Source organism: Rhinolophus sinicus, linkage group LG02 (genome assembly GCF_036562045.2).
Source record: "Rhinolophus sinicus isolate RSC01 linkage group LG02, ASM3656204v1, whole genome shotgun sequence".
NCBI classification, from domain to species: domain Eukaryota; kingdom Metazoa; phylum Chordata; class Mammalia; order Chiroptera; family Rhinolophidae; genus Rhinolophus; species Rhinolophus sinicus.
In genome coordinates this window covers 138,740,827-138,768,000 of record NC_133752.1, presented here as the reverse complement: position 1 = coordinate 138,768,000, position 27,174 = coordinate 138,740,827, and the positions used below count along the sequence as shown (strand labels likewise).

The 27,174-nt window shown below is 33.8% G+C and overlaps 1 protein-coding gene across 2 annotated transcripts in view; it reads left to right on the top strand.

Annotated features, from left to right (window-relative positions):
• The window catches only part of MSRB3 (methionine sulfoxide reductase B3), a 151,374-nt gene that overhangs the window by 83,324 nt on the left and 40,876 nt on the right, over positions 1–27,174 (top strand). For both annotated transcript variants that reach the window (XM_019732461.2, XM_074325457.1), the window contains exon 4: positions 1,194–1,222. In XM_019732461.2, coding sequence (XP_019588020.2) covers positions 1,194–1,222 — 29 coding nt within the window. The remainder of the gene's footprint in view (positions 1–1,193; positions 1,223–27,174) is intronic.

The window sequence follows — 27,174 nt, the reverse complement described above, 5'->3', positions numbered from 1 at the left end:
AGGCCCCGGATTTGGGAAAAATGGGGACCTGGATTATAGCAGTGATTATTCATAACCCTGTTTATAATAATAATTTTTTTGTTCTTACAATTGATTGACTTTGTTTAAGCCTCAGGTGAAACTTTATTTGTAAATCCCTGAGAAAATGAATTTTTTGACAAAGGAAGCTGCTTCTTGCTTATCCTTCCCTCTTCCCCGCTCCCCCCCCTTGATGACTTCTCTTGAAGCTAATTTAGGTAAAGAAAGCCACGGCTTCCAAAAGTGCTTTGGTACCCTGGCATAATTTCAAAGAAATCTCCTTTCCCACTTAGTTAACTACATTTCCCCAGGAAAAAAAAAAAATCTTCTCTGTCAATGTAACATCCTTTAACAGGACTCCTGCTGGTCGGTTCTTGTATCTTGGGGTGGCAGCTGTGGACATATATACTATTGAGTGTTAATGTGTGATATAAATCCGACTGCAGCGTGCTCACTAATTGGTTTGAGAGCGAGATATAGACAATGCTGTCTCAGAGTCGCTTGTGTAGATAGGCCTAGTCTCAGGGTTAATTCTGCTTGACAGCCCGTCAGCAGCATCTTGAGAGTAATTACCCAACAGAAGTTTTCCCACAGCCGAACCGAGAGCTTCAAAGGCTTCTGAATTTACAACCAGTATTAACCTATATCTGAAACATAATGTTCCCACAAGGGCTCAGATTTTTTTTCCTCCTACTTATTAAATGTATGGGGGTTACTAGGTTCATTTACTTTGTGAAAAACTTAGTGAAAAATTATTTGGTGTTGAATATCTGTAATGCTTGAAAATCTTTAATAATAAGGATAGTTTTAAGTTTAAGGTTTTTTTTATTGCTTTATTATATTACTGAAACAAGTTAATCTGTACAGGTTGGGTGCATTTTTTTTTTTTTTACACAATTTACCCTCTTTCAAGAACAAGCTAAGAAGTTAATATCTTTTCCATACTGTGCTGTCTCTATGGATATGTGCATGTTTAGGGGACCTAGGGTAATGTGTGCTTTTAAAATGGTTAAAATAAATATGTATTTACATTTCAAAAAGCTATTTTACATGTTGATCAATGTACTGAAATCTATAACTTTGCATCTCCCCCCTTTCACCCCCCTCCCATAAAATAACAGTTATTGTTTAACAAGCAATTTTTGTATTGTAAAAAAATGTCTTTCCCTTTGCAGGTCAGAAACCAAATTTGACTCTGGTTCAGGTATGTTTACATTAATAATGTTATTCTGAGTATATTTTATTTACATTATTCTCTGAGGAGTAATTCATCAGATCAAGAACCATTTTGATTTTAAACAGACGAGGCAGTCTCTTTTCAAAACATGAACCCCACCTCAAAGCAGGGCTATTAGCTGCTTGGAATCATAACTTGAGATGTTCACTCTGGGATTCTTGATACTTCTGCAATAAGCATTAAATGCTCTCTATCTGCAGTTTTATTTTAAAAGCAGATGTGGGGGGTGTACATAATCATTGCTCAAAACAGAATATTATTCTCTCAGTGGACAAACCATCCTGAATGATTTGAAGATTCTCTGCAAGTGACTTGTCATCAGATGTGGGTAATAGATACATTTCATCCAGCAAACTATAGAGAGTTTTGGCCAGTAGAAATAGTTACCTGTCTGTAATGTATTAGTTATTTTTTATTTGTTTTGTTGGGGGGTACTGGAAAAATTAAGGTCACCTTAAGCCATTATTTTATATCTATTAAGACAAAATTTACATTCTCACAAACACTGGCATATCAGTCTCAGTAGATGTTTTCTTCTTCTTAAGCATGAATGTAGTCATATAATCCTTGTTTGACTGTGTCTCTATGTCACTTGCTGAGGTTTGGGAGTTCTGAGTTTCTGATGGGGTTTACAATTAAAGCACAAAAATTACCTTATGTACAGGAATTACGCTCTTTAGTGAACTTTTAATAGATAAGTAAACATTAATTTTTAATTCCAGGAGAAAATAATTTACAGGAAAATATGTAACTTACTGAACTTAAAAGTAACGTCTACTCGGGTTTGAATTCCATTATGTTTTAACTTTAAAAAAATGTTTTTGTTTCTTGTGTTCACAAAGGAACCAAGACTATATATATTTTTTTGATAATGGTGTTAGGGAACTAACATGCTCTCCTTCTTGAGAAGCCCCATCTTTCTTTCCTTGTATTGATGTATGAATTGCTCCAATTTCATGAGACTCTTTAAATATGAAGTCTGTACATTTGAGTTAACAGTTTCACCTAATTGGAGAACTGTGATTCCAGAAATCTTTCCATTCTGTGTATTCTTGGGCTTCTAAATCACATGTGACAATGACAGTGTAAGATAAACATTTCTAGTTTACAAGATTGACTATGTGGAGCCTAAAGGCATGGTGGCATTGTATCAGCTATTTGACTTGTTATTAATTCATATAAGGTGACTCAAAATAGGGTGGAAGATCCTTGTCATTTTTAATAATTAAAATCTTTAAGTGTAATAAAAATAAATGAATGAAATTGATGGAGAATGAATTTTTACATAAAAATTGCATGTCTTTCATTGCCAGTCAGTCACTAAATGTTTATTAAGAATCCACTTTGTTATAATCTGATTTAATTCCTAAACATCAAGTCAGAAACTAGTTTTAGGCCACAGGATCTGGAATATAGCTTTTAAAAATGAAAATGTCCACTAGGTTCATTTTCAAGGTAAAACCTGGAAATAGCGTACAAAACTGAAATATTGGGCAGCTATTGTCAAAGTTGGAAAATTTATGTTAAATTTTCAAATCCAAATTAAAGTGTGCTGCTAAATTCCTGTAGTGAAGGTTAGTATTTATTATGAAAATAGTTAAAACATCTGTACAGACACACATCTTTCACTCTAGTGAGCAAAGATTTTGTTCATGATTCTTATTCTTTCTAAGTCCTATTTCTTTTTTAATGTCTATCATGGAGAACATCTGCATGTCTTTGAAAAATATAAAGTTCTGTACTGTGAAAAATAGTGACTACTGATTAAAAGTTTACTTTTTTACATTTTGAATTTAAATTATTGTGGAAAGAATTTAGATGATTTCAAGAAACAGATAGTTACTCTTTTCTTATAAATTCTTAGCTTACTATCAAATGGGGGAATCATAACAAAGATAGCTAGAAATGTATTCTTTGGCATTCTATATAGCATGCAAATTTTGGTTAGAAATAAGGTAGCATATTGAAACAATTAAATGTATGATTTTAATAGGTTCAGATTCTCTATTGTTCATCAAATACAGAAAGTAAACTAACTCTGTTTAATGTTGTATGCAGCTGTAACAGTGTTCCTGACAAATTAAGATTTTAAAATGAAGATGCCAATCTTACTAAGGAAAAGAAAATCCTTAAGAAATAAATACTGTGGTCAATGATTAGCCAAAAGGGAAAGTATTTCAAAGTAAAAAAAAAACAACAAAAAAAAATACAACGTGTGTGTGTGTGTGTGTGTGTGTGTGTGTGTAATTTTCTTTTCAAGTAAAGAATCCAACTTATGCAGAGCTTACCACACATTTGCAGTTTGTGTAAATGAGCTTCAGGCTGTGGCATGAGATTTAGGAAGGAAGGAACATTTTCATAGTCAGCACGTGGTAAAAAATATTGTTTGTTGAATATATACAAAAACCTAGAAAGTGATTTAAATTTTTTCTTATTAAAATTGTGTGTTTTTTTCTTCAAAAGCAAATCCATAGACTTCTTTGTGTCAAAATTTTTTTATAATGAAAATTTTCAACTATATATAAATGTAGAGGGTATAGTATAATGAGCACCTATATTTCCATCATCTAGATTTTACTATTGTTAATTATTTTCCATATTTGTTTCACGTTTTTTTGCTTCAAATATTTTAAAGTAAAATACATACATCTCGTGATTTTTTTAAACCTGAAAATTATAGATTATCTTGATTTATTGAAAGAGGTCAATTAATTTTTTGAGGTTTTCATCTATTTCAGAAATTTGGGTCCCATACAAATTCTTATGGAAAGGATTGTGGCATTACCATGTCCACATTCAGTTAGAGATGCCGAAAGTTCTGTTTGTGGTGAAGGTTAAGAAAACCTTCAACCAGAAGACAGAGGTGCTGAATTAATTCTGACCTGAGAACCCAAAGCATGTTCTGTTCTCTATTAATTTGATGAAAACTTTAGCTGCCATTTAAGCGTGTCCTCTATGTACTGAGTTATATTGATTAAACTCCATTTCTGTTGGTTTAATATACTTCAATCACCTGAAGTTTTTGGCTTTGCTAATTGAGAACAATCAGTCTCCCTCTTTTCTCAAGGAGTTTTAAGGTTTCCATTTTAATACTGTTTCCTCGTTGATGTATTAGCGTTGCTTGCCTACGATTGTGTTTAGTTGGTGATTTTACTAATAGAGTAAAACAGACTTCCTTTTATGTTCAGAGTAACAAGAAGCTGTGCTCGTCTCCCCACCTCCCAAGAAGGGAAGTTAGTTGATGCTGGAGGAAGCAGAGCTTTGAGTTTAATGTAGTGATTAAACATGAAAGCCATATATCAAATCTCAGGAGAAACATGCTTTTGAAAGAGGCAGAGAACTGTGGAGCATATTGCATGATAGGCTATGTAAACAGAGCCCTGGAGGTCAGTGTGTGGATGCAAACCAATTAAATAAAGAACTTACTGGCTTTGCTTTCTATCATCTGGATGGGGAGGACCACAAGTTAACTTGAGCAGGGTTCAAGTGTAAACTTTGCTTGAATAAGCTGGGCACCTTTGGAAACTTCATTAACTCTTTCAATTCACTAATAAGTATTTTTATTTGTTTGTTTGTTTTTCTAATTTAACCAAAGTCCCTAGGAAGTTAAAAACAAAAAAACAAAACAAAATATATGTTCTCTTGGCCCTTCTGTACACACTCATCAACAAAGGTGCTAGTAATGAATAGAATGGAAGAGAAAGCAGAGGATGAACTGCTGAAAAGACCAGAGGTGGCTGTGTCGTTGAAGTTCAAGAACATGCACGTGTCTTTTGAAAACAACCCATTTAGAAAAGCAGGGCTCTTACAGAATAACTGAAAAAATATGTTTTTCTCTTCTGAATTCTGGGTATGACACAAAGTTAGAGCTGGAATTTACTAGTCACTACATAACATCAGGATATTGTTACTTGTATTCTATTAAAATAGAATAGTTTTCTGACCAAGAAAAACCAGAAGCCTATAACCATATTTTAAGGACTGCTTGGCGTCTGATTCTGTGGTCCTAACCTTCTCAGGCAATGTTTGGGTGAGAAAATGAAATACCAAGTTACATGGTATATAGTTTCATGGTCCATAAACATTCAAAACAAAATTTTTATTTTTATTTTTTCCCCCGAGTCAACAAGACTAGAAGGTTGCCCTAGAAAGTGAATAAACTTATGTTTAGTGCTTGTTCTGGGCTGCTTGGAATAGCTGTACTAAGGAAAAGGGCTCATAGAACACAGCCACTGAAAGGTATAAGATTTCATGAAAGCAAATTATGGAGGATTAAGAAAGCTAATGAGCATGGCTTAGTATGGAGAGTGGAGGAGGGAGCTCACTATTAAATAAAGCCCAAGAGTGTACAAGGTTAGAAGATCCTAAAAGACACGATAATAAAAGGCACAACAGAATATAATTATTCTGAAGGGGGGAAAACCCTCCAAGGAACAAAAAGCAGCTAGTGTCGCTTTTAAGATCTGTAGTTAAAAAGGAATCTACACCAGGGTAAAGAAATCAAAGAATATAACCAGTTAAAGCTTGAGGCAAAAAAAAACATAAGGGCAGTGAAAAATAGAGTAGGCTGGTAACGGTGGTCACTAAGTTGAAGTGAAAGGAGGAATTTGAAGACAGTAGAACTAGAGTTTAGAAAGCTTATTAGTAGATGAGACAATCTGCCTAACATAGTAAGCCTTTCTCAAGAAATATTAATAAGGAAACCATTTTCTGATCTTATAAATGTGAGGATATGTTGACAGTACATTTTAACTGCTCCAAATCAATTTTGTCATTTAAATTTTCTTAATTGTGAAGGTCTCGTAACAGTGAAGAACAAGGAAACAAAATATAAATGACTATAAGAATATTGAAATCTGTCTTTGGGCATCATTCTTTAATAAAAATAAGAAATATATTGACTATTCATCTATTCATTACTTCAACATGTATTTATTAAGGAACAGTGTCTGTCAGATGTGGAGCTTATAGCTGTGAACAGGGTAGATAATACAATTCCTTCTCTCATGGAATCTTACAGCTAGTTGGTCCATTATGCAAATTCACATGGATTTCTTAGCATATTTAGCTGAGAAAGGCTAACAAGGTTAAATTTAGATCCAGATGTGAGTTAACTCTTGATATTTAACTATAAGCTAGTATATTTTAGATTTTCACGAATTCACCTTTATTTAATTTATTCAAATCATACCATTTTTGTTTTCCACTTTGACTTTTAAGAGAACGTCCTAATAATGCTAATGGTTAGTGTGTGGTTTTTCGATACCTTTTAATAAGGAGTGGCATTTCACATTTGATTGTCATAGAAAGAATTTAACTGAGACGAGAATAATGGCAAATGTTTGCGGGTACTGTTCTCTTCTTCATGTTCATTCATTCAGTCAGTCACTGGATCCTATTTAAGGATGGCCTGAAAGTTCAGGCAACCTTCTCTCTAAATATCTTACGGGATTGTGTGGAAACACGTAGAGGGGACATAGAGGGGACATTCATTCATGTCCTTTTATAAGCTAATTTAAAGAGCAGGAAGCAGCAAGGCATGGTAGTTAAGTGCAGAGGTTTGGGATCAGATAGATCTAAATGAGCTTGCTCCTTGCGTTTAACAATTTTCCATTGCTTTTCTTGGATTTCATGTATACCATTATGTCACATAGTTAAATTTTGTATTTTCTTTCCTTCTAATTTAGAATTAGAGCTTTTAAAGCTATGAATTTCCTTCATTAAAGTTTTAGATGAATCCCAGAGACTTTTTTATATTATATTTTAAATAATTGCAGTTTTTGATTTTCTTTTGGACACAATGATAATTTAGGAAAGTGTTTTTAAATTTCCAGATTTTTCTATTTTTGTTAGTAATTTTCAGTTTCATTGCTTGGTGGTCAAGAATGTAGCCTTCCTGCATTCTATCTAGTAAGCCTAGTATTTACTACTTATTAAAGTTTTTTTGTTTTTTTTTTTGGCCTACTATGTATATAGTTTTTGTAATTCTTCTGTGAGTGATCTGAAAACTGTATTCTCTGCAATCTAAAAAGTTTAATGCACATTTATTAGATCCACCTGACTCATGATTTATATAATTATTTATTGGTTTTCTTTTTTATCTGATGAGAACTGTAGGAGGAGAGATAGTCTGTCATTCGATGTTTTCTACATGAATTCTACCTCTGTAGATATTGTCATCTCTGTGTTGTCAGCTCCATGTATTTTCTGTCTTCTGGCGCTAGCTGTCTTGCTTGGGTCACCAAAGCCGCAATCATGGGCATGAAGGCCGCTCAAATAGGTAACTTAAATTATTCCAAGCTTATATGTGAAGCAACAGGTTGTGTTACCACCTGCAAATACCAGTGCTTCCCCCTTCCCTGTAGCCCTCAACACTACTCCATAGCTTTATAAAGAAAAGAGGTTCTGAGCCATTACATGATGCAAACCTTTGTTTTCTCCACTTAGCATCTTCCCCTACTCCAACTCCATCTGTCTGGCAAGATTCTATTTATCTTTTAAGCTCAGCTCAGTCATTGCGACTTCAAATGAATATGTTTTTCTTTAACACCTTCCCATCAGTTAGTCACCTCTTTCTCTGTACAAACATTGGATCTTGTACTTATGTTTATGGCATTTATTATCAGCTATAATTACTTGTGTGGATCTCTTTTTTCTCTCCAAGTTTGTGAGTTTCTTGAAGGCAAGAACCACATCTTATTCATCTTTTATCTGATTCAAAATAATTAGTCAATAAACAAAAATTCTATGAGGGTGGCAATTTTGGTCTGTTCTGTGCCCTAATTGTGATAGAAATGCTGAATGAATGATGAAATATTTATTCTCCCTTTTCATAGTGTAGAGTTGTTGGGAAGTGGTGTTGGCCAGAGAGTACAGTTTCCAGCCTCTTTGCATCTGTGAGGGGACAAATGACTAATTCTCCTAGTGGGGTTTGTGTCATTTCTGGGCTAGTGAGGTTAAGTATTCACTGTGCTTTCCCACATCCCTCTTCCTCTTCTGACGTTACATGTTCACCATGTCCCTCTGAGTCATACTTGGAAGAGATCCACTCAGGACAGCCCTTCATCCAAGAACATCTTCACTGGGTTTTTTGGAGAAGGAAATAAACTTTTATTGTAATAAGCCACTGAGATTTTGCCATTGTTTATTGTGGCAGCTGGTGTTGCGTATCATGAGTAGCCCAGGGCCCAGAATACTTCCTGACAAATAGTTAGTACTCATTGATTATTGTTGGATAAATGATTAAATTAATGGCTAGGGATTTTGTTATGTAGCCTGAAGGTGATATTTTAAACTAAGAATCATACAAATATACTATGTTAAGTTCTATATAATCACCGAGCCTATCAGCTATTGTCAAAATAACTCAATATAACAGGACACCTTAAAAAAGCAGTGACTTGAAACAGCAATAATTTATTCATGCTCACATGTCTGTGGGTTGACTGGGAGTTGGCTGACATAGGCCAGTCACAGGTTGGGTCCAGGTCTACTCCACGCGTCTTGTCATTGATGATGAAAGAGAAGAGGGCAAGTGCAACTACACAAGCACATTTCAAGCCTCTGTTTGCATCAGGTCTACTAGCAAGTAGACCTACTTAGCTAAGCAAGTCACATAGCCAAGTTCAAAGTAAGGGAGTGGGAAAGAACTTTTATCTTTCCCAACACCATCCAGATGTTAAGTATTCTCTCTTCCCTCTAGTGGGAAGAGCTGCCGAGTGACATAGTAAAGGATGTAGAGATAGGAAGGAGAGAAGAATGGGAGCCAGTAACTGAATCTACCACATTAGAACATCATGTACTTAGATCAGTTATTTAGTAAAAATATTTGTAGAGTTAGAATGATTATATTTTTAAGGTGGTTCCAGTTTCTTTATAATTGCATTATTTGGTGCCTAACCTCAGAGGTGATATTAATGGATGTATAGTGATGAGAATAGTTGTATAATGCTTTACCATTTAAAAAGTGCTTTAGTAAATCTTACCAAGTTAAAGACTGACAAAAATCTTAGTAAGATACACAAGGATATTTTCACTAGTGAAGGAATTAAGATGCAGAAAGCCTAAGAGACTTGCTTAAGGCCACATAGCTAGTAAATGGCCAATCTGGGATTGGACTTCAGATCTCCAAGTTGCAAACACCATGTCCTTTTACCAGATCATGAGATAGTTATTTTAATAAGCAACTTTTGTTTTTATTTTTCTATTATTAGCTTTTTATTTTTATAATTACTATATTTAGTAAACTATTATATACTATAAATTATAAAAGTTTTTCCTCAAACTTAATATGATAATGTGATTATAAACACTCCTTGAAATTACTAAATGTAATACAGATTTATATACGACCGGCCATTAATAGGCCATTGAAAAGGTTTCTGGCAGTTTCCCAAGAGGCCTCAAAAGATAGCATTAATTGCTGTGGTGAATTTTCTGTGTTGTACTATCTGGACTTAAACTTTTAGGCTCAGAAATCTAGATAACTCAGTATCTCTGAGGGATGGACCTGTATTGACAAACCTAGAAGACTGAGATGGATGAAGCTAGAATGCCTATGTATTTGCTTATGATGAGAAATAGAATTTTCAATGGCTCGGAATACTTATACCTGCATGGTCAGTATTTTTTTTTCTTCTCTATACGTAGTCAAGCCATATTACTCACAAAATCACAATAAGGACTCACTTTATCAATTTGCCAAAATAAATCATTCAGGTTGGGGCCGAAATTTCCTTATTATAGTATACTATCACCCTAAAGGCAAACCTACATGGGGAGGCAGATCATAACCAGAAAGTTGCTCTGTTGAACACTGAGTAAGAACAAAGGGAAACCGACAAATTGGTACTGTTGAGCTTCATCAGGTTAAGTTAACATGAGTTATCTATCTCCAAGTAGGGATGGTCCTGGCTGGTGAGATGTTACGTAACTTAATATTCACTGGCTTCAACTTCATTCATCCATCCACTCATCCATGCATGTAAAAGACAGCTTTGGCATTGGGCCTGGTAAACAAATTACAGGTCCAAACTCTAAGACTTTGTTTCCAAGTTCTTGGAGCAGGATACCATGTGTAGCAACTTCAGAACTTAAAAGTTAAAATTTAACTATTTCTTAGCTATTGAAGCGCGTGTTACAGTTTTAATGGTTTAACGTACCACTTCAACATACCAGAATTAAAATATAGAACAAGTTCAATATATAGATCAAGATATAGAACACTTCCATATCCTACCATGTTCCTTCATCTTTTTCTTCAGTCAGTCCCCACTCCCCAGAGGCAACTGCTGTTCTGACTTCAATCCTCATTGATTAGATTAGTCCATTCTTGAACTTCATATAAATAGAATCATCCGGAATGTACTCTTTTGTGTGTGGTATATTTTGCTCTGTATAATGTTTTTGAGATTTATTCATGTTATCAGTAAGTACCAGGAGTTATAACTGAGTATTAATAATGTAAGTTGGGATACATATTTTGGTTCGAATCTGGCTACCATTCATGCAGTTGTAGTTACTGAGCAGTCTATGTCTAACATCCTAACAGCCCAGAATACTGTTGCTAATGCATAAAGCCAGTTTGTAGACGTTTACTTTGACTCTGCGAGATCTCAGTCAGTCAAGATGAATGTGTATGTAGAGCACTTACTGTATCTAAGACGTGGTAGAGGATATGAGTATGACACAGTTCCTGCCCTCATGGAGCTTATACTGTAATCTAATTGGAGAGACAAGACACACACACACACACACACACACACACACACACACACACACAAAGATATCTGTAAGTGCAGGACATGGTGAGTGGTTCCAGTAATGGAGTCCTACTAGAACTTAGAAGAAGAGAATTAGTTTAGGCTACGGTGATTGATTAGGAAGGTTCCTTGTTGAAGGTAGAATTTGGATCCTCAAGGGTAGAATTTGGATAAATATAAAGAGGGAGATCATTTAAAATAGAGAGCCACTTAAAGTCAGGCACAGAGGCAAAGTTGCAAAATATATTTGAGGACAGTAAGTAAACCAACTTGCTAGAACTGGAGGATTTTTGTTGGGGAGCAATGGTACAATTGAAAGTCTTTTAGAGACCACAGGTTAAAGAATTTGGAGCTGACTCTGTAGATAATAATAATAGTAGTAACAACTGCTAACATTGATTTTATGCTTACTATGTGACAGGCACTGTATAAAATGCTTTATATTTACTAACTCATTTAATCTGTACAAATCATACATTATTAATCTCACTTTATAAAAGAATAGACTAAGGCACAGAAAGGTTGGATGTTTTGCCCAAAGTCATATAGCTAGTAAGTGACAGAACTGGGATTTGATCCTAAGTAGCCTGATTCCAGAGCCTATGGTCTTAACCATTATGCAATTAAAAAAACCAAAAAAACAAAAAACACCTAAACCCTAGAATATGAGTTGATGTGACGAAATAAATATTTATGAATTTTTACTCACATGCCCTTATACACGACAATTTTTATGCACACATGTGACATACTTGTCCAGACAGCCACACAAGGTTGTAGAAATTATCTCTCCCAGAAAGCAGATGCAGTAGTCTGTTGAGAAATGGATCTTGCAAGTGATGTAGTATTTTAATTCCTCAATGCAGATTATCTCCACCAGCATTAAATCACCTGTTGAAAAAGATATTCACGTGGATTTTGTTGTAAAGAAATGATAGAGAGTTAATTGGCTACAGAGAATAGATAATTGTTTTGGTTTGGAACAGTGCCTTATTTTTAATATAGTTCAAAATTAATATAATTCAATTAATACAGCTCACTGTACTTTTGATAGCAAGTGAAAGTGTTTACCTTATATTGGTAGATATTCATCAAGTGGAATGAATTGGTAGTCATCATTACCTTCTTTGGATTATTTATCCATTCATGTTAATTGGCATATCTTGTTCATTCCTGGGCAGAAGTAAGATGCATTCAACTATAAAGTTTAGAAAATTTTGCTATAAATACATTAGTTGGTTGAAAGCTTAAGATTTTTTTGTGTTTTGTTCCAGTATGGAAATGTTTTACTTAAGGAACAAGTACAAATGTAGTAAGCAAGCTATCAATTACTTGCTCATTATATTGAAATATTCTATTAAAAATAGTTTAAAATGACAATGACTTTTTAGTTCTTTTTATGACTCAATAATTTTTTGGTCCTGTCTTTTGTATTATAGAACTATGCTATAGGAAATAACATTTTACAAGAGGTTCTTTTGATTTTTCATGAATTTCCCTGGATAGGAATCAAAGATGAACAAATTTAAAGTAAATATTTGCTTGATGACCATAGTATTTTAGTGAACTTTCTCTATATATACGTTTTGGAGATTCAAATACTGTTCCTTAATTAAGAACTTAAGTGACTAGATGGCCTATACAGTATTCAAATGTTGCAAATTAGTAATTTTCTAGTTGTACCTTTTTTGGTTTCTGTTTAAATTAAAGATATGTTTAATTGATATATATATATATATATGTGTATATATATATGACATTTAATTTAATCAACATTATATTTTCACACAATGGCATATGGTAATGTTTGTTGAGTGAGTGAATGATAAGTGAAATGATGAGTTTTGCAAAATGTATTTTGTCATTTCCAAAATAATATGGGCTATTTCAACTTATAAAAATTGTATTTTTCTTCAAACTATGTTTCTATAGCTTTCCTTTCACCCAAATCATTTACATTATGGATAGAAGGCCATTATGTAGAAGGTGAGAGATGTAAAGTAAAGAAAATTCAGTAATAATGAAAATATTTTTAGGAACACAAAACAATAATGCAAAAGTTCAAGATTTATAGCCTAACAGAAGTTTTCCTACCGAAAATAATAAGCTTCAGGCTTCCCAGCCAATCAAAAATAGAGTTTTCTTGGGTATTATTCTAATATTTTAGATTTAAATTTGTTTCTATGCTGTAATAGTCTATTAAAATTAATTCACCTTTTCCCCTGTGTTATATTCTTCATCAGTAAAATATGCTTTTATTGTACGAATGAAAGGGGCATTGAAACTCATTAAAAGGTAGTACATTAGAGTTTTCTTTGTAGGAATGTATTCAAATTTATTGTATTTTGTGCCTGGCTTTATGTTAATTTTGATATACATAATTGCCTTTTAAATTATACTATATGGAAATTTATTTTTTTATCATGACCTGTTTTTTAGTTAGCAATATTTAAAAAAATATTCTCTAGATATGTGTCTTTTGCTGATTTATTTATTGGGAAATTTGTTGGTTTTTTAAATTCTAAGCAATGTACTAATATGTTTATTTTTCTAGCTATATGTTTTTATAATTTTTTTCATGATTGCAGGAAAATACTGCATATCTAGAACTTAAAATTGCCAATAGTTTTTAGTATATACATAAAATAATAAAAAATTTCCCCCAAAATCCAATTTTAAAAACATGTTAAATTCATTTATGATGAAATATAATTTTTTTGTCCTAAAAGTGTCCTGTGTAGCGCTAGTATGCATTTTGTGTAGCCTAAGAATTTTATAAACTGGCTAATATAGTCATGTCAGCTATGGAAAGAACTACACATTATGATGTTTGATTAAAATAATATAAATTTTTATAAATGCATGAATGACTAAAAGGGAAATTTCATGTCAAAATGAATACCATTTCATCAATTTGGAAGTTAAGTGTAACCATGTTCAGTTCCACAAATGTTTGTTGATTACACAATCAGGTTAAGTTTTGCACATTGCGTTGAACAAGCTATTTGTAAATTATTTTAGAATAATTTAGTATCTAAAAAAAATAACTCTCTGCATAAAATATATTATTGTTAGGGTATTCATACATAATTGTGATAAGCATGAAAGACAGTCACTTCTCTCTGCTGCCTATCTGTTTATTTTGTATTTAGCAATGCCAGGGAGGCTTTTGATTATCTTGTGTTTGTGTGCCTACACATATCTAAGTTAAAAATAATCACAGATCCCAGTGTCAGTTTAATTAACTGTTGATTTAACGGTTGATTCAATAGCTAGTTACTGTTCACAATATTTCAGTATTTGTAAAATTCTTGGTGACGTGTATAACAATAAAGTAATAATAAATATTTTTTCCTAAAGTAGGAAATTATATTAATGAACAAAGATGCATCATTAGTAGGGTTGTTTTAAATTTGAAGATATACAGCTCAACAATAACCAACTTTATTAAGTATAGATTTTGGGGAAATATTTAGAGACAGCTTTTTTTTACATATGGTTAATTCTAATCTCTGTTTTGTAACCACTTTTTAAGAAAATAATCTTTTATGGTTTTTCAAAATACTTTAATTTGTTTTGTAGAAATCCAAAGTATATCATGTCTTAGCAACTATTTTTTAAAATTGCCTTTTAGAAATTCCTTAATTTGAAAAGTAATTAGATTAATTCTCATATCTCTCATAACCAGTTGTAAGAAAGTAATCTTTTATATTCTCTCAAAATACTTCAAATTTGTACATTAGAAATCTAAAAAACACTGTGTCTTACTTTTATGAAATGATTGGTGGTAGGAACTTTTCTACTTTATTCTCCTTACTGCTAGATTTAATAATCTTTCTCTTTTGGCATAATTTTTCAAAAATAATTTTTCTATTTCATATGAATCTTGATATAGATGATGTTATCACACAAGTCATGGGGCTATGTAACAAAGAGGTGAAACTTCTGTATTTTATCTGTTATCGGCATTTCTTCTTTTTTTTAATTTATTTTTTAAATTTATTGGGGTGACAATTGTTAGTAAAATTACATAGATTTCAGGTGTACAATTCTGTATTACATCATCTATAAATCCCATTGTGTGTTCACCACCCAGAGTCAGTTCTCCTTCCATCACCATATATTTGATCCTCCTTATCCTCATCTCCCACCCCCCACCTCCCTGACCCTCTGGCATTTCTTACTAAGAGTCAATAGGATGGTTTTATACAGGATTATCAGAAACAGGAAAGCTATGGTTTAGAAATGTTTTAATCTGTTTCAAATAATTTAGCAGGGCAAACAAGTGACATGATTAACGACTGAAGAAGATTAAAATATTTTCAGATTCTGTTTTTAATGACCACTATCTTAAGTTTCTACTCTAAAATTTATAACTAGTAAAACATTACAGGAAAAATATATCATTCATAATCTACTTGAAATTGTGTTTTACCTTATGAAATTGTGCCTGATTTTAGCCCAAGCAGCATAAATTAAAAATAAATTTTAACTAAAACATAGCTTTTGTTCTGTTCTTACCATGTTTCCCCAAAAATAAGACCTAACCGGAAAATAAGCCCTAGCATGATTTTCCAGGGTGACATCCCCTGAACATAAACCCTAATACGTCTTTTGGAGCACAAGTTAATATAAGACCTGATCTTATTTTTGGGGAAACACAGTAAATACATTCATTAAACTGCTAATATTTATTAGGTTCAGCATAGAAGAGCTAAGACTATTGTTTTCAATTAGGCAGGGTAGCACTTCAGTCAGTATGTAATTTTTAAATTTATCCTTACAACCAGCCAGATCTTCATCATTTGGAAAAAGGCCATTTTAGAAAGTTTAACAATAAATGTATAGAAAACGTGTGTATAAGTAGGTGGCAAGTATAACTATTAATGTTGGACTTCTGCCCATTGATTTCAGTTGTTCTGCCTTTTTTATCCAGAGATAATGATGTGTATTCAGTCTCTGTCATATTTACCTAGAGGAAGTCTTTTTAATCCCTCATTTTTCTCGTTTACTGAGGTTATGTGTAAATACTACATAAAATGGCAAGTGGAAGAAAGTCTGTTTTGTCTAAAGATACCATTCATCTTAAACAAACACATCAGTCTGTCTTTGAAAGCATAATGATAGGAGTTTTGTTTGGTGGGAGAGGAGGAGGATGGATAAGACCAAAGCAAATATATGTTGCAAATTACAAGAACTGGTATGAAACCCCTTTAAAAATTGGATAAAATTTTCTGACTGTGTCTACTTCAGGGAATCCCCCCTCCCCACTGTTTCCGTGCTACTTAACTTCCATCACCACTGGCATACCATTTTTATGAAAACTTACATTGATTTCTGATACAAGTTTGAAGCTGATCTTTAATCAGATAAGTTATAGCACAATATCTAGAAAACCATGTATGTGAATATATAATTTCATATAGGGAAAGGAATATGTTACCTTATTTTAATTATTTCTAATTTTGAAACCCCACAAAATGGAATAACTTTATTTAACTTTCCGTACTGTGAACTTTTGGGGGACAAAGGCCCTATTTAATTTCTCTATTGTATTTATTCCCAGTACTAAGCACAAATAGGTCACAAGTGATGACTGAATAAATGTTTACTAAGCTAATGCCAAATGAATTCATCTTTAATTGCTTATATTTGCTCACTTACGTTTATTATGAAAACTCATATACTTGGTATTGTCCCTGCCATTTTGTTTTCTCTTTATGGTCTTTTTGTTCTTTTCTTTCCTTTTTTTCCTTTGGTTGGATTGATTAAATTTTTACCCTGTTCTAAAAGTGGCTAGTTATGTTAACATAGTATTTCTTGTCTGTCTACCACTTAATTTTAAGAAACGTATTTAACCTTGTATTTTTCTGTGAATGTTGGGAATTAATTAAAAATCTGTAACTTTCTTTCACTTCTCCCAATAGAAGAATTTTAGTACTTTTAATTTGTCTCTGACCCTATGCCCTTAAGCTGCCTCCAATCTGGAATTTTTATAATACTTCTCATTATGCTTCTACTTTCTTAAAAATCACTTCTTAAGAATTTGATTAAGCATTAGAGCCACGTAGTTAACTACTATTTAGACCTTATTTAGCTTTACTTCTATTTATTCATCACTGTTTCTTATGTCCTGATCTTTCTTAGCTCTAGTCTTTCATTTTGTTGTAGTACTTCTTTAGATATTCTTTCAGAAATGGTTCTAGATAGCAAACTCTGAGTTACTTTATATGTAGATTATTTATTCACACTTCTCTTGATATCAAAAAGGATTCAAGGCAGAAAGACATGCCATTGTACATTTATTCTTCAAGTGTGAAAATCGGTGAAGAGAACTTAACATAGTTCTGAGATTTTTGTGTGTGTTTCTATTAAGGGTGGACTTTTAATTTTTATTTTAAATGCTAAACTTTTTTCAGGTATGATTTGAATTTAGTTTATAACTCATATGCTAAGAATTTTCTCTTGGAGGAAAAAAATGGAATTTGTTGGTTATCATACAGTTAAAACTATGCACTTAAAAATACTTAATAAGCATCCTTTCTATGTGAAAAATATCTAGTATTGAGAAGGAGCATAATAAATACACCACTTGGTTAAATGTATTAAAATATGCATTTTTCATGTTATAGCTTAAATTTGGCCTTTATAATTCTTGAGTTTTGCTTTAATAGTATTTTTAAATTAAACACATGAAAAGTAAAATTGAAAGATATATTATTATTATCTTTGACCAAATCAGAGTATAAGTTGCGCCCCTTTTTAAATGGCATTATCCATTTTTTTGATCATCAGCTAAATTAACAACACGTTAGAGTAATTCAAGGGATAAGGGGAACTTCACTTTGTTTTTCTAGTTCACAAAGATTAATGTGGCAAAGACCTTTCATGTCAGTTTTGTTATAAGGGAAGGAATAGAATTATCTGTTATGCAGATACATATACCTTTAATATAGACTGTATTTTCTGATATTCCTCAACTTTATCTCGTTATCTCAACTTATGGGTTTATTTATGTAAGGCTATTGTAGAGCTAATGGATGACAGCATTATAGTACAACATCAGTATCTTACTTTAAAAGCATTCAGGGAGTTAGTTTGACACAACAAAGAATATCATTTGAGAAAAAAGAGCAATGAACAAAGGGAAATAAGGGGGAAAGGAAATTTGGCAACATGAATAAATAAAAATAAAAGTAAAGAGCCTGCACATTTTTAAGACTTTTGAGTTTTACTGTGAAGTAGCCTTCCAGAAAAATTGTGCCAATTTATATGCTCACCAGCTGTATATAGTTGTTGTTTTTTCTGGACACACTGACCAACTCTGAGTATTTCTATTCTCTTATTTTCTTTACCAATCTGATAGGTGAAAAGTAGACTCTCATTGTTTTAATTTGCATTTCTAATGACTAGAGAGATTTAACAGTTTCTTCCTATGTATTATTTATCAGTTATAATTCTTTTGTGAATTGCTTATTATCTTTTTCGTTTGTTTGTTGGCGAGGCTAGGAGTAAGAACAGGGCTTGAGTCAGACAGACTGTCATTTGGATCCTGGCCCTATCATTTAAGTACTGTGTATTTTCGGGCAAGTAATATAATCTCTCTGAACTTAGTTTCTTTGTTTGTAAAACAGGAATACTTATAATACCTACCTCAATGCTGTGAGGACGAAATAAAATTATATAGTTAAAGCACTTAGTAAAGTGGTATATATTAGTGATGCTGCTGCTGATAAAAAATAATGATAATAAGTTAAATATTTTCCAATTGATTGTTTGATGTTTAGCTACAAAAATATTTTTTTCTGACAGAAATTTAAAAAATTTTATTAGTCTTTTTATTAGTCTTTTATGATATTTACTTTGGTATTATGTTAAGAAAATTGTTCTTCACTCCCAATATCATAAAAATATGGAAGTATTTTCTAATGTGACTGAGTTGAAAATGGAATCATTAATTTTAGTGACTCAAACTAAGGAAGTAGGCTGATAATGTGATTTTTTTTTTTTTGTTATTCTTTGCATTCACTCTGTCAAAAACATTCAGAAAACATTAGTTCACATATTTGGCAAGTTATTATTTAAATTTTTTTTTTTAACTTTGGCAATACATTCCCCTAGATTCTTTGTAGTTTTAGGAAGGTTCTCTGCTATTTAATACAATGCTTTTGTGTCCATTAGAAAATGGCTCTGTCCTTGGGCCAATATATTAGAAAAGCAACCTCCCCACCCCTCACAGCTGAATGACTTCTCTGGGTCAAGGTAAATATACAGGCCTGGGAGTGAGGCGAGGATGAGGAGTTTAACTCTCTCTTGTCTCTTCCACCAGGATTTTTGTTTTTGTTTTTTTTGTTGTTGTTTTTGTACTGCCCAGATTGCACCATGGTATGAGATGGCCCCATGTTTCAGTGTTATCACTAAATGACTTTTGAAATAAGATGAATTTTGGGAAATTAATCATTAATTGATCTAAATCCACCTTTATAATTCTGAATTAAGCAAGCTTTTATACAGGTAATTTTATAAAAGAAAAGAAAAGCTTTTTTGTTTGAATATTGTGAGCAAAATAGAAGAGAGCACTGGTACCCATCATGCAGCCTCGATTCTTTTACCTTGGGCACTAATTCATGTGCTCTTAAGGGTTGATTTCTACCTCCTAGTAAACAGTGATGTTAGTGACCCATCTGAGGCCATGTACTCTTGAATGCTTTTCTTGTTATGGGAAAATTGATAGGTATTATGTGAGTCTCCAGCAAAATGTGCTTTGCAGAATTCCCACCCTCTAACTGTACTTAACCATCCTATCTGTGGTGCCCTCCTCTTACTCCTGTATTCCTGTGTGGTGTGTTATTCATGATTTTCTCACTAGCCTTGCAGCCATTTTTGCTGTGTTCCTTAGAGCTCTCATTACATTGTAAATACATTATTTTTTAGCCTTAAATCTCTTCACAAAATATTTCCTTCATTTCCTTGCTTAGAGATTTATCTCTTTATTTACCAAGGTCCATCCTGTAATTGAAATTTTCCCCTACACCTTGAGGCAGTGTCAGTAGTAGCTCTTCATACTTCTTTCAGAGCCTATTTTCCTTTCTCATGTAAGAACTCCTCTTTTGAGGTTTGCCATCTTGTTCAAACACTTAATGCCTTTCATCATGGCTGTGATCTGTCAGCTTCCTGGTAATGCCCTTCCATTATCGAGGAGTTTAGTCTTCCACTCTACTTCTTGCCATCCTCACGGGTGATTTCAGTGACCATGTGGACAATTCAGTCATTAACTGGGTTTCTTTCATCTCCATGTGCTTGCCCCTTCCTTTTCTTCTCATCTGCTATGCCCCTCATTGTTTTACGCGTATACATCCCCGTCCATCTCTGCCTCTGCATGAAGAATAGAGGTTTTTGTAGAAAGGTGTTTATGTATCTACTCACTTTCAGTGTGTTCCAGTTATTCCTTGTTTACTTTCATGAAACACTGGAGTACATTATGAAAAGGATAGGGAACATGATTTTCCCACAAGTGTTTATACAATGATAGGATCATGTTGACCTGCACACAATGTTAGAGGAGGGAGGAGAGGAACTCACCAATGAAAGATGTGTGGAAGCATTAAAGGAGAAGAAAGAACCAAACGGAAACAAAGGAACCAGATCAACTCAAGCTAATAGTCAGTGGGTGCACATCAGTGTTGGGTAGGTTGTCCTATAATAATTTCACTGAATATTAAGACTGAAAGACAAAATGTTGTGTAGTTAAAAGTAAGGATGGGTTGGCTCCTTCCCTGCAAATGAGAAGAAATGACTAGTAACTGTAATGTAATCTTCTTCAGAGGCTAGAAGCCGTTGTTGATTGAATAAACGTGTTCATGATCTATGCCTCTAGTTGGAGACCTTATGTATATGTAGACTAAAACTTACTGTGTGGATCCCCTGGCTCTGACCTTTGCTCATAATTCATATTCATAAAAGTGATATTGTCATATCAAACACTGCCCAGAACATGATATACAGGACGTTCTCAAAGAGATGAATAGGTTGTTTATTAAAAGTTCATTTGTAGGTTGGCTTTTTAAAAATGTAACATGTATTTTACAATAGAAATAGCATAATAGAAAAGTTAGATTTCAAGGCCATTTTGCCAAACATGTTTTGAGATTACTTAATGTACTTGAGATTACTTAACAGTTTCAGTGAAACATTTATTCAGAATTTCAGGTTGGGATATCAAGAATCAATTTCCCATTCCACCATTTTATTTAAGTTAAAAAAAAAAGAAGGATTCACTTAGCTCTAAGCTCCCACAGGAATTTTGAGCAGTTTTTATAAATGATTGGTTACAAGGTTTGCCCAAGCTAGTCATTAATAACAAAGGACCGAAAATGAATGTTTTTGGAGTTGTGGAGACTGAGGAAGCATGAAGACAGGTTGCTGGAAGAGTTACCGACATGCTTGTGCAAGTAATATAGGATCATGAAAAGTTGGATTAGAGAGAGAAAATTTGAGCCAGGTGCTAAAAGAAAATGGGAGCGTATTCTAGGAACCTACAGACGGAGGTGGGAAGAGGATAACTGAAAAGTTCACACTCAGTGTTTCTTGAATGATGAAGCTCTACAAAGCTTGCCTAATTTTCTAGCCACAGTAGTTCTCTTACCTGTTCCAGGTGTTATTTACACTCACTTTCAACCCAACATTAGCTCTGGTTACCAGGTCCAATTTCATTTAGAGCAGTGTTTCTCAATCCTAGCCACACATATGAATTATCTGAGCAACGTTTAAAAAATATAGGTGCCTGAGCCCATCTTAGATTAATTAACTCAAAATCTTTGCAGTTGGAGCTCAGGCATTTCCATTACTGTGAAAGCTTCTCTGGTGAAGCTAATGTGGATCTAGAGTGGAGAACTGTTGGGTTAGAGTCAGAAACAAATCACACCGGGTAGAAACAGTGGGTGTGTCTTGTGCGCCTTTAAACCTCTGCATCCAGCACAGTGCTTGACTAGTAATAGGAACTCAGTATTTGCTTGAATGAAAGAATGAATCAATGAATAAAGAACGAATGGATTTAATTAGCTCTAATTCCACATATTACACTTCAGCTTTAGGTTGCATTTGTAGCTAGTATCTTTCTGACCTTGTCTCAATTCAGACAACTGATCTTCGGATTCTTTAGAAACTTTTTTGTTAACCCCAATTCATGTCTTCTCCCTTGGTCCCTGTTTCTCAGTCCTTGTTGTCAGGAACCTGTCAAGAACTGTGACCTTCTCAAGTCAGACTCACCTTCTAAGACCCAGAATATTGCCCTTGAATCTCAGCCAGACAGCTGAGGGTCCGTAAGTTTGGCTGACATTTTGAATTCTTCAGTACAACTTCCCCCAGATTCCCCCTCAGTGTGCTCATTCTCTCCCATTGCAAGCTCTGTCTTGCTCTGGAATTAATTGTAGTTTGTAGATGCACAGACACAGTTCTTTTACTCAGTGAGGCTTGTCAGTTATATGATTCATATCATTTTTTTCCTCCCTATTGTTTACCTTTATTTTTTGTTTTGAAAGATGTGTATTAACAGCTCCCACAGTAATTTAAGATTACCAGGTTTCTTTGTATTTTTAGAGGTTTACTGCTTAATAAGGCAGAAAGTTCATGAGTGTTACAATTTTGAGAATTATTACTTTTTTATTAAAAACCTCTTTTATAACTGACAGGTAATAACATACTTAATGGGAGAAAATTGAATGCTTTCTCCCAAAACAAGGATGTTCACTCTCACATCTTGTATTCCACATGGTACTAACATTTGACAAGGGCTCCAAGAACATACAATGGGGAAATTATAGTCTCTTCAATAAATGGTGTTGGGAAAACTGGATATTCACACTCAGAATAATGAAATTGAACCATTATCTTACACTACTCACAAAAATTCACTTGAAATGGATTAAAGACTTAAATGAAAGACCTGAAACTATAAAACTAGTAGAAGAAAACATAGGGGAAAGGCTCCTGAACATGGGTCTTGGAAATAATATTTTTGGATGGGACACCAAAAGCACAAACAATGAAAGCAAAAATAAACAAATGGGACGACATCAAACTAGAAAACTTATGCACAGCAAAATTAAAAGTCAACCTAAGGAATGGGAGAAAAATATTTGCAAACGATATGTCTGATAAGGAGTTAATATCCAAAATATATAAGGAACTCATTCAACTCAATAGCCAGAAAGCAAACAATCCAATTATAAAATGGGCAAAAGATTTAGACAGACATTTTTTCAAAGACATACAAATGGCCAACAGGTACATGAAAAGATGCTCAACATCATTAATCATCAGGGAAATGCAAATCCAAACTGCAATGAGATATTTACTCATATCTGTTAGAATGGCTATTATAAAAAAGACAAGAGATAACAGGTCTTGATGAGGATATAAAGAAAGGGAATACTGGTGCACTGTTAGTGGGATTGTAAATTAGTACACCACTATGGAAAACAGTATGGAGTTTCCTCAAAAAATTAAAAATAGAACTACCACATAATCCAGCAATCTGAAGGATGAAATATCTGCACCCCCATGTTCATCACAGCATTATTCACAATAGCCAAGATATGGAAACAACCTAAGTGTCTATCAATGAATAGATGGATAAAGATGTTTTATATATAGTTATATATTTTTTTATTACATATATATATATGTTTTATATATTTTTATATATGTTTTATATATTTTTACGTATATATGTGTGTATATATATATATATATATATATATATATATATATATATATATATATATGGTTATATCCTGGGAGTGGTAGAGTGGTATATGCCATATATACATATATACATATGTACATACGTATATGTATATGTATCCATGAGAAAGAAGGAAATCCTGCCATTTGCAACAATGTGGATGAACCTAAAGGACATTATTGTAAGTGAAATTAGACAGACAGAGAAAAAAATACTGTATGATCTCATTTATATGCGGAATCTAAAAAAGAAAAAGTGTAACTCATAGAAACAGAAAGTAGAATGGTAGTCACCAGGAGCTAAGAGGTGGGGGAGATGGGGAGATGCTGGTCAAAGGGTACAAGCCTTCAGTTATAAGATGAATAAACTCTGGGGATCTAATTATTTTTTTAAAAGGGTAATACAGGATTTCCAGTTAAGATTGCAGAGTAGGTAAACACTGTGCTTGCATTCTCTCATGACCACACAAAATTACAACTAAATTACAGAACAACCATCATTGAGAATCACCCGAAGTCTAGCTGAACAGAAGTCCTAGAACTAAGGACATACAGAAGATGCCACGTGGAGACTGGTAGGAAGGGTGGACACATGGAATGGACTGGTCCTTATACCCATGAGTGGAGTTTAAAAATCAGGAGGAATAAATTGGCAGCGGAGGTTCCCCCTGAAGAGCAAGGTATCCCTACTCAGGTTACCAGGGAGAATGTGCCACTGGGCCTCACCAGACACCTACTACATAAGGCCATTTCTACTAAGAATGGGAGACATAGCAGCTCTACCTACTACAAAGAAGCAACCACGGAGGCAGCCAAAATGGGGAGACAAAGAAATATGTCCCAAATGAAAGAACAGAACAAAGCTCCAGAAAAAGAAGTAAACAAAATGGAGACAAGCAATCTACCAGACACAGCGTTCAAAACACTGGTTATAAGAATGCTCAAGGAACTTAGTGAGAACTTCAACAAGGAGACAGCAAACATAGAAAAGGACATAGAAACCTTAAAAAAAAACCAGACAGAAGTGAGGAACACAATAACTAAAGTGAAGAATGCACTAGAAGGGATCACCAGCAGCCTAGATGAAGCAGAGGATCAAATCAGCAATTTGGAAGACAAGGTAGCAGAAAACACCCAATCAAAACAGGAAAAAGAAAAAGAATTAAAAAAAGGGTGGGGATAGTTTAAGAGACTTCTGGGACAATGTACCAACATTCACATCATAGTGGTACCAAACGGAGAAGGAAAGCAAGGAATTGAATACCTATTTGAAGAAATAATGACTGAAAACTTTCCTAACCTGTAGAAGGAAATAGACCTACAAGCCCAGGAAGTGCAGAGTCCCAAACAGGATGAACCCAAAGAGGCCCACACCAAGACACACATCACAATTAAAATGCCAAAGGTTAAAGACAAAGAAAGAATCTTAAAAGCAGCAAGAGAAAAGCAGTTAGTTACCTACAAGGGAGCTCCCATAAAAGGGATTGGCATGAAATATTCAAAGTGATGAAAAGCAAGGACCTACAACCAAGATTACTACCCAGCAAAGCTATCATTTAGAATCGAAGGAGAGGTAAAGTTTCCCAGACAAGGGAAAGCTAAAGAAATTCCACCAAACCAGTATTACAAGAAATGTTAAAGGGACTTCTTTAAGATGGGAAAAAAACAAAATATCAAAAATACGAATAATAAAATATCAATAACTACGTATCTACCAACAATTACTTTCAATGTAAATGGATTAAATGCTCCAATCAAAAGACATAGGGTGGCTGAATGGATAAGGAAACAAAACCCTTACAAATGCTGCCTACAAGAGACTTACTTCAGATCGAAAGCCACGCATAGATTGAAAGTAGAGGGATGGGAAAAGATATTTCATGAAAATGGAAATGAAAGAAAAAAGCTGGGGTAGCAATACTTATCCCAGACAAAATGGATTTTAAAACAAAGGCTATAACAAGAGACAAAGAAAGACTCAGTAATCCCACTTCTGGGTATTTATCCAAAGAAAGCCAAAACACTACTTTGAAGGGACAGGTGCATCCATATGTTCATTGCAGCATTATTTACAATGGACAAGATATGGAGGCAACCTGGGTGTCCATCAGTGGATGAGGTGGTACATATATACAATGGAATGTTACTCAGCCATAAAAAAGAATGAAATCTTGCCATCTGCAACAACATGGATGGACCTAGAGGGTATTGTGCTGAGTGGAGTAAGTCAGACAGAGAAAGACAAATACCATATGATTTCACTTATATGTGGAATCTAAACAACAAAATAAATGAACAAACAAAACAGAAACAGACTCATAGATACAGAGAATATTTTGATGGTTGCCAGATGTGAAGGGGGTTGGGGGGGATGAGTGAAAAGGGGGAAGGGATTAAGAGGTAAAAATTGGTAGTTACAAAACAGTCATGGCAATGTAAAGTATAGTATAAGGAATATAATAAATAATATTGTAATAACTATGGTGTCAGATGGGTACTAGATTTATTCGGGTGATCACTTGTAAGTTATATAAATGTCTAATCACTATGTTGTACACCTGAAACTAATATAATATTTATGTCAACTGTAATTGACAGTTGACATAAACTAACAATTATTAAACTAACAATTATTAAACTAACAATTATTAAACTAACAATTATTAAAAATAAAAAATAAAAAGGCTGAAAATGAATTTCAAAAAGAATTTTTCTTAGCTCGTCGCTTGCATATAATTCTGCTTTTAAAAATAATTTAAACAAAACTTCAAGAACTATACAAACTTAGCTTGATTTTCATAATTTTAGAAAAATAAACCTCTACTGACCAGAAGAAAAAATATGAGTAAAGGATCTGTATAGACATTTTTCCAAGGAAGTTATACAAATATCTAATATGCACTTTTGAAAAAATGCAAAACATTAGCTGTTTGCAAAATGCAAGTGCAAACCACAATGAGATACCAGTTCTCACCCAATAGAAAGGTTATAATAAAAAGGACAGACAAGGGGCCAGCCTGGTGGCTCAGGTGGTTAGCCTCCTAACTCCAAAGGCTGCCGGTTTGATTCCCACATGGGCCAGTGGGCTCTCAACCACAAGGTTGCTGGTTCAACTCCTTGAGTCCCACAAGGGATGGTGGGCTGCGCCCCCACTAGCAACGGCAACTGGACCTGGAGCTGAGCTGTGCCCTCCACAACTAAGATTGAAAGGACAACAACTTGACTTGGAAAAAAGGCCTGGAAGTACACACTGTTCCCCAAAAAAGTCCTGTTCCCCTTAAAAAAAAAGAAGACAGACAATAGAAAAGACAGACAATAACAAATGCTGGCAAGGAGGTTGAAATATTGAAACTCTCATGCATTGCTGGAGGGGGTATAAAATGGTGCAGGTACTCAGAAACCTCAGAAACCTCA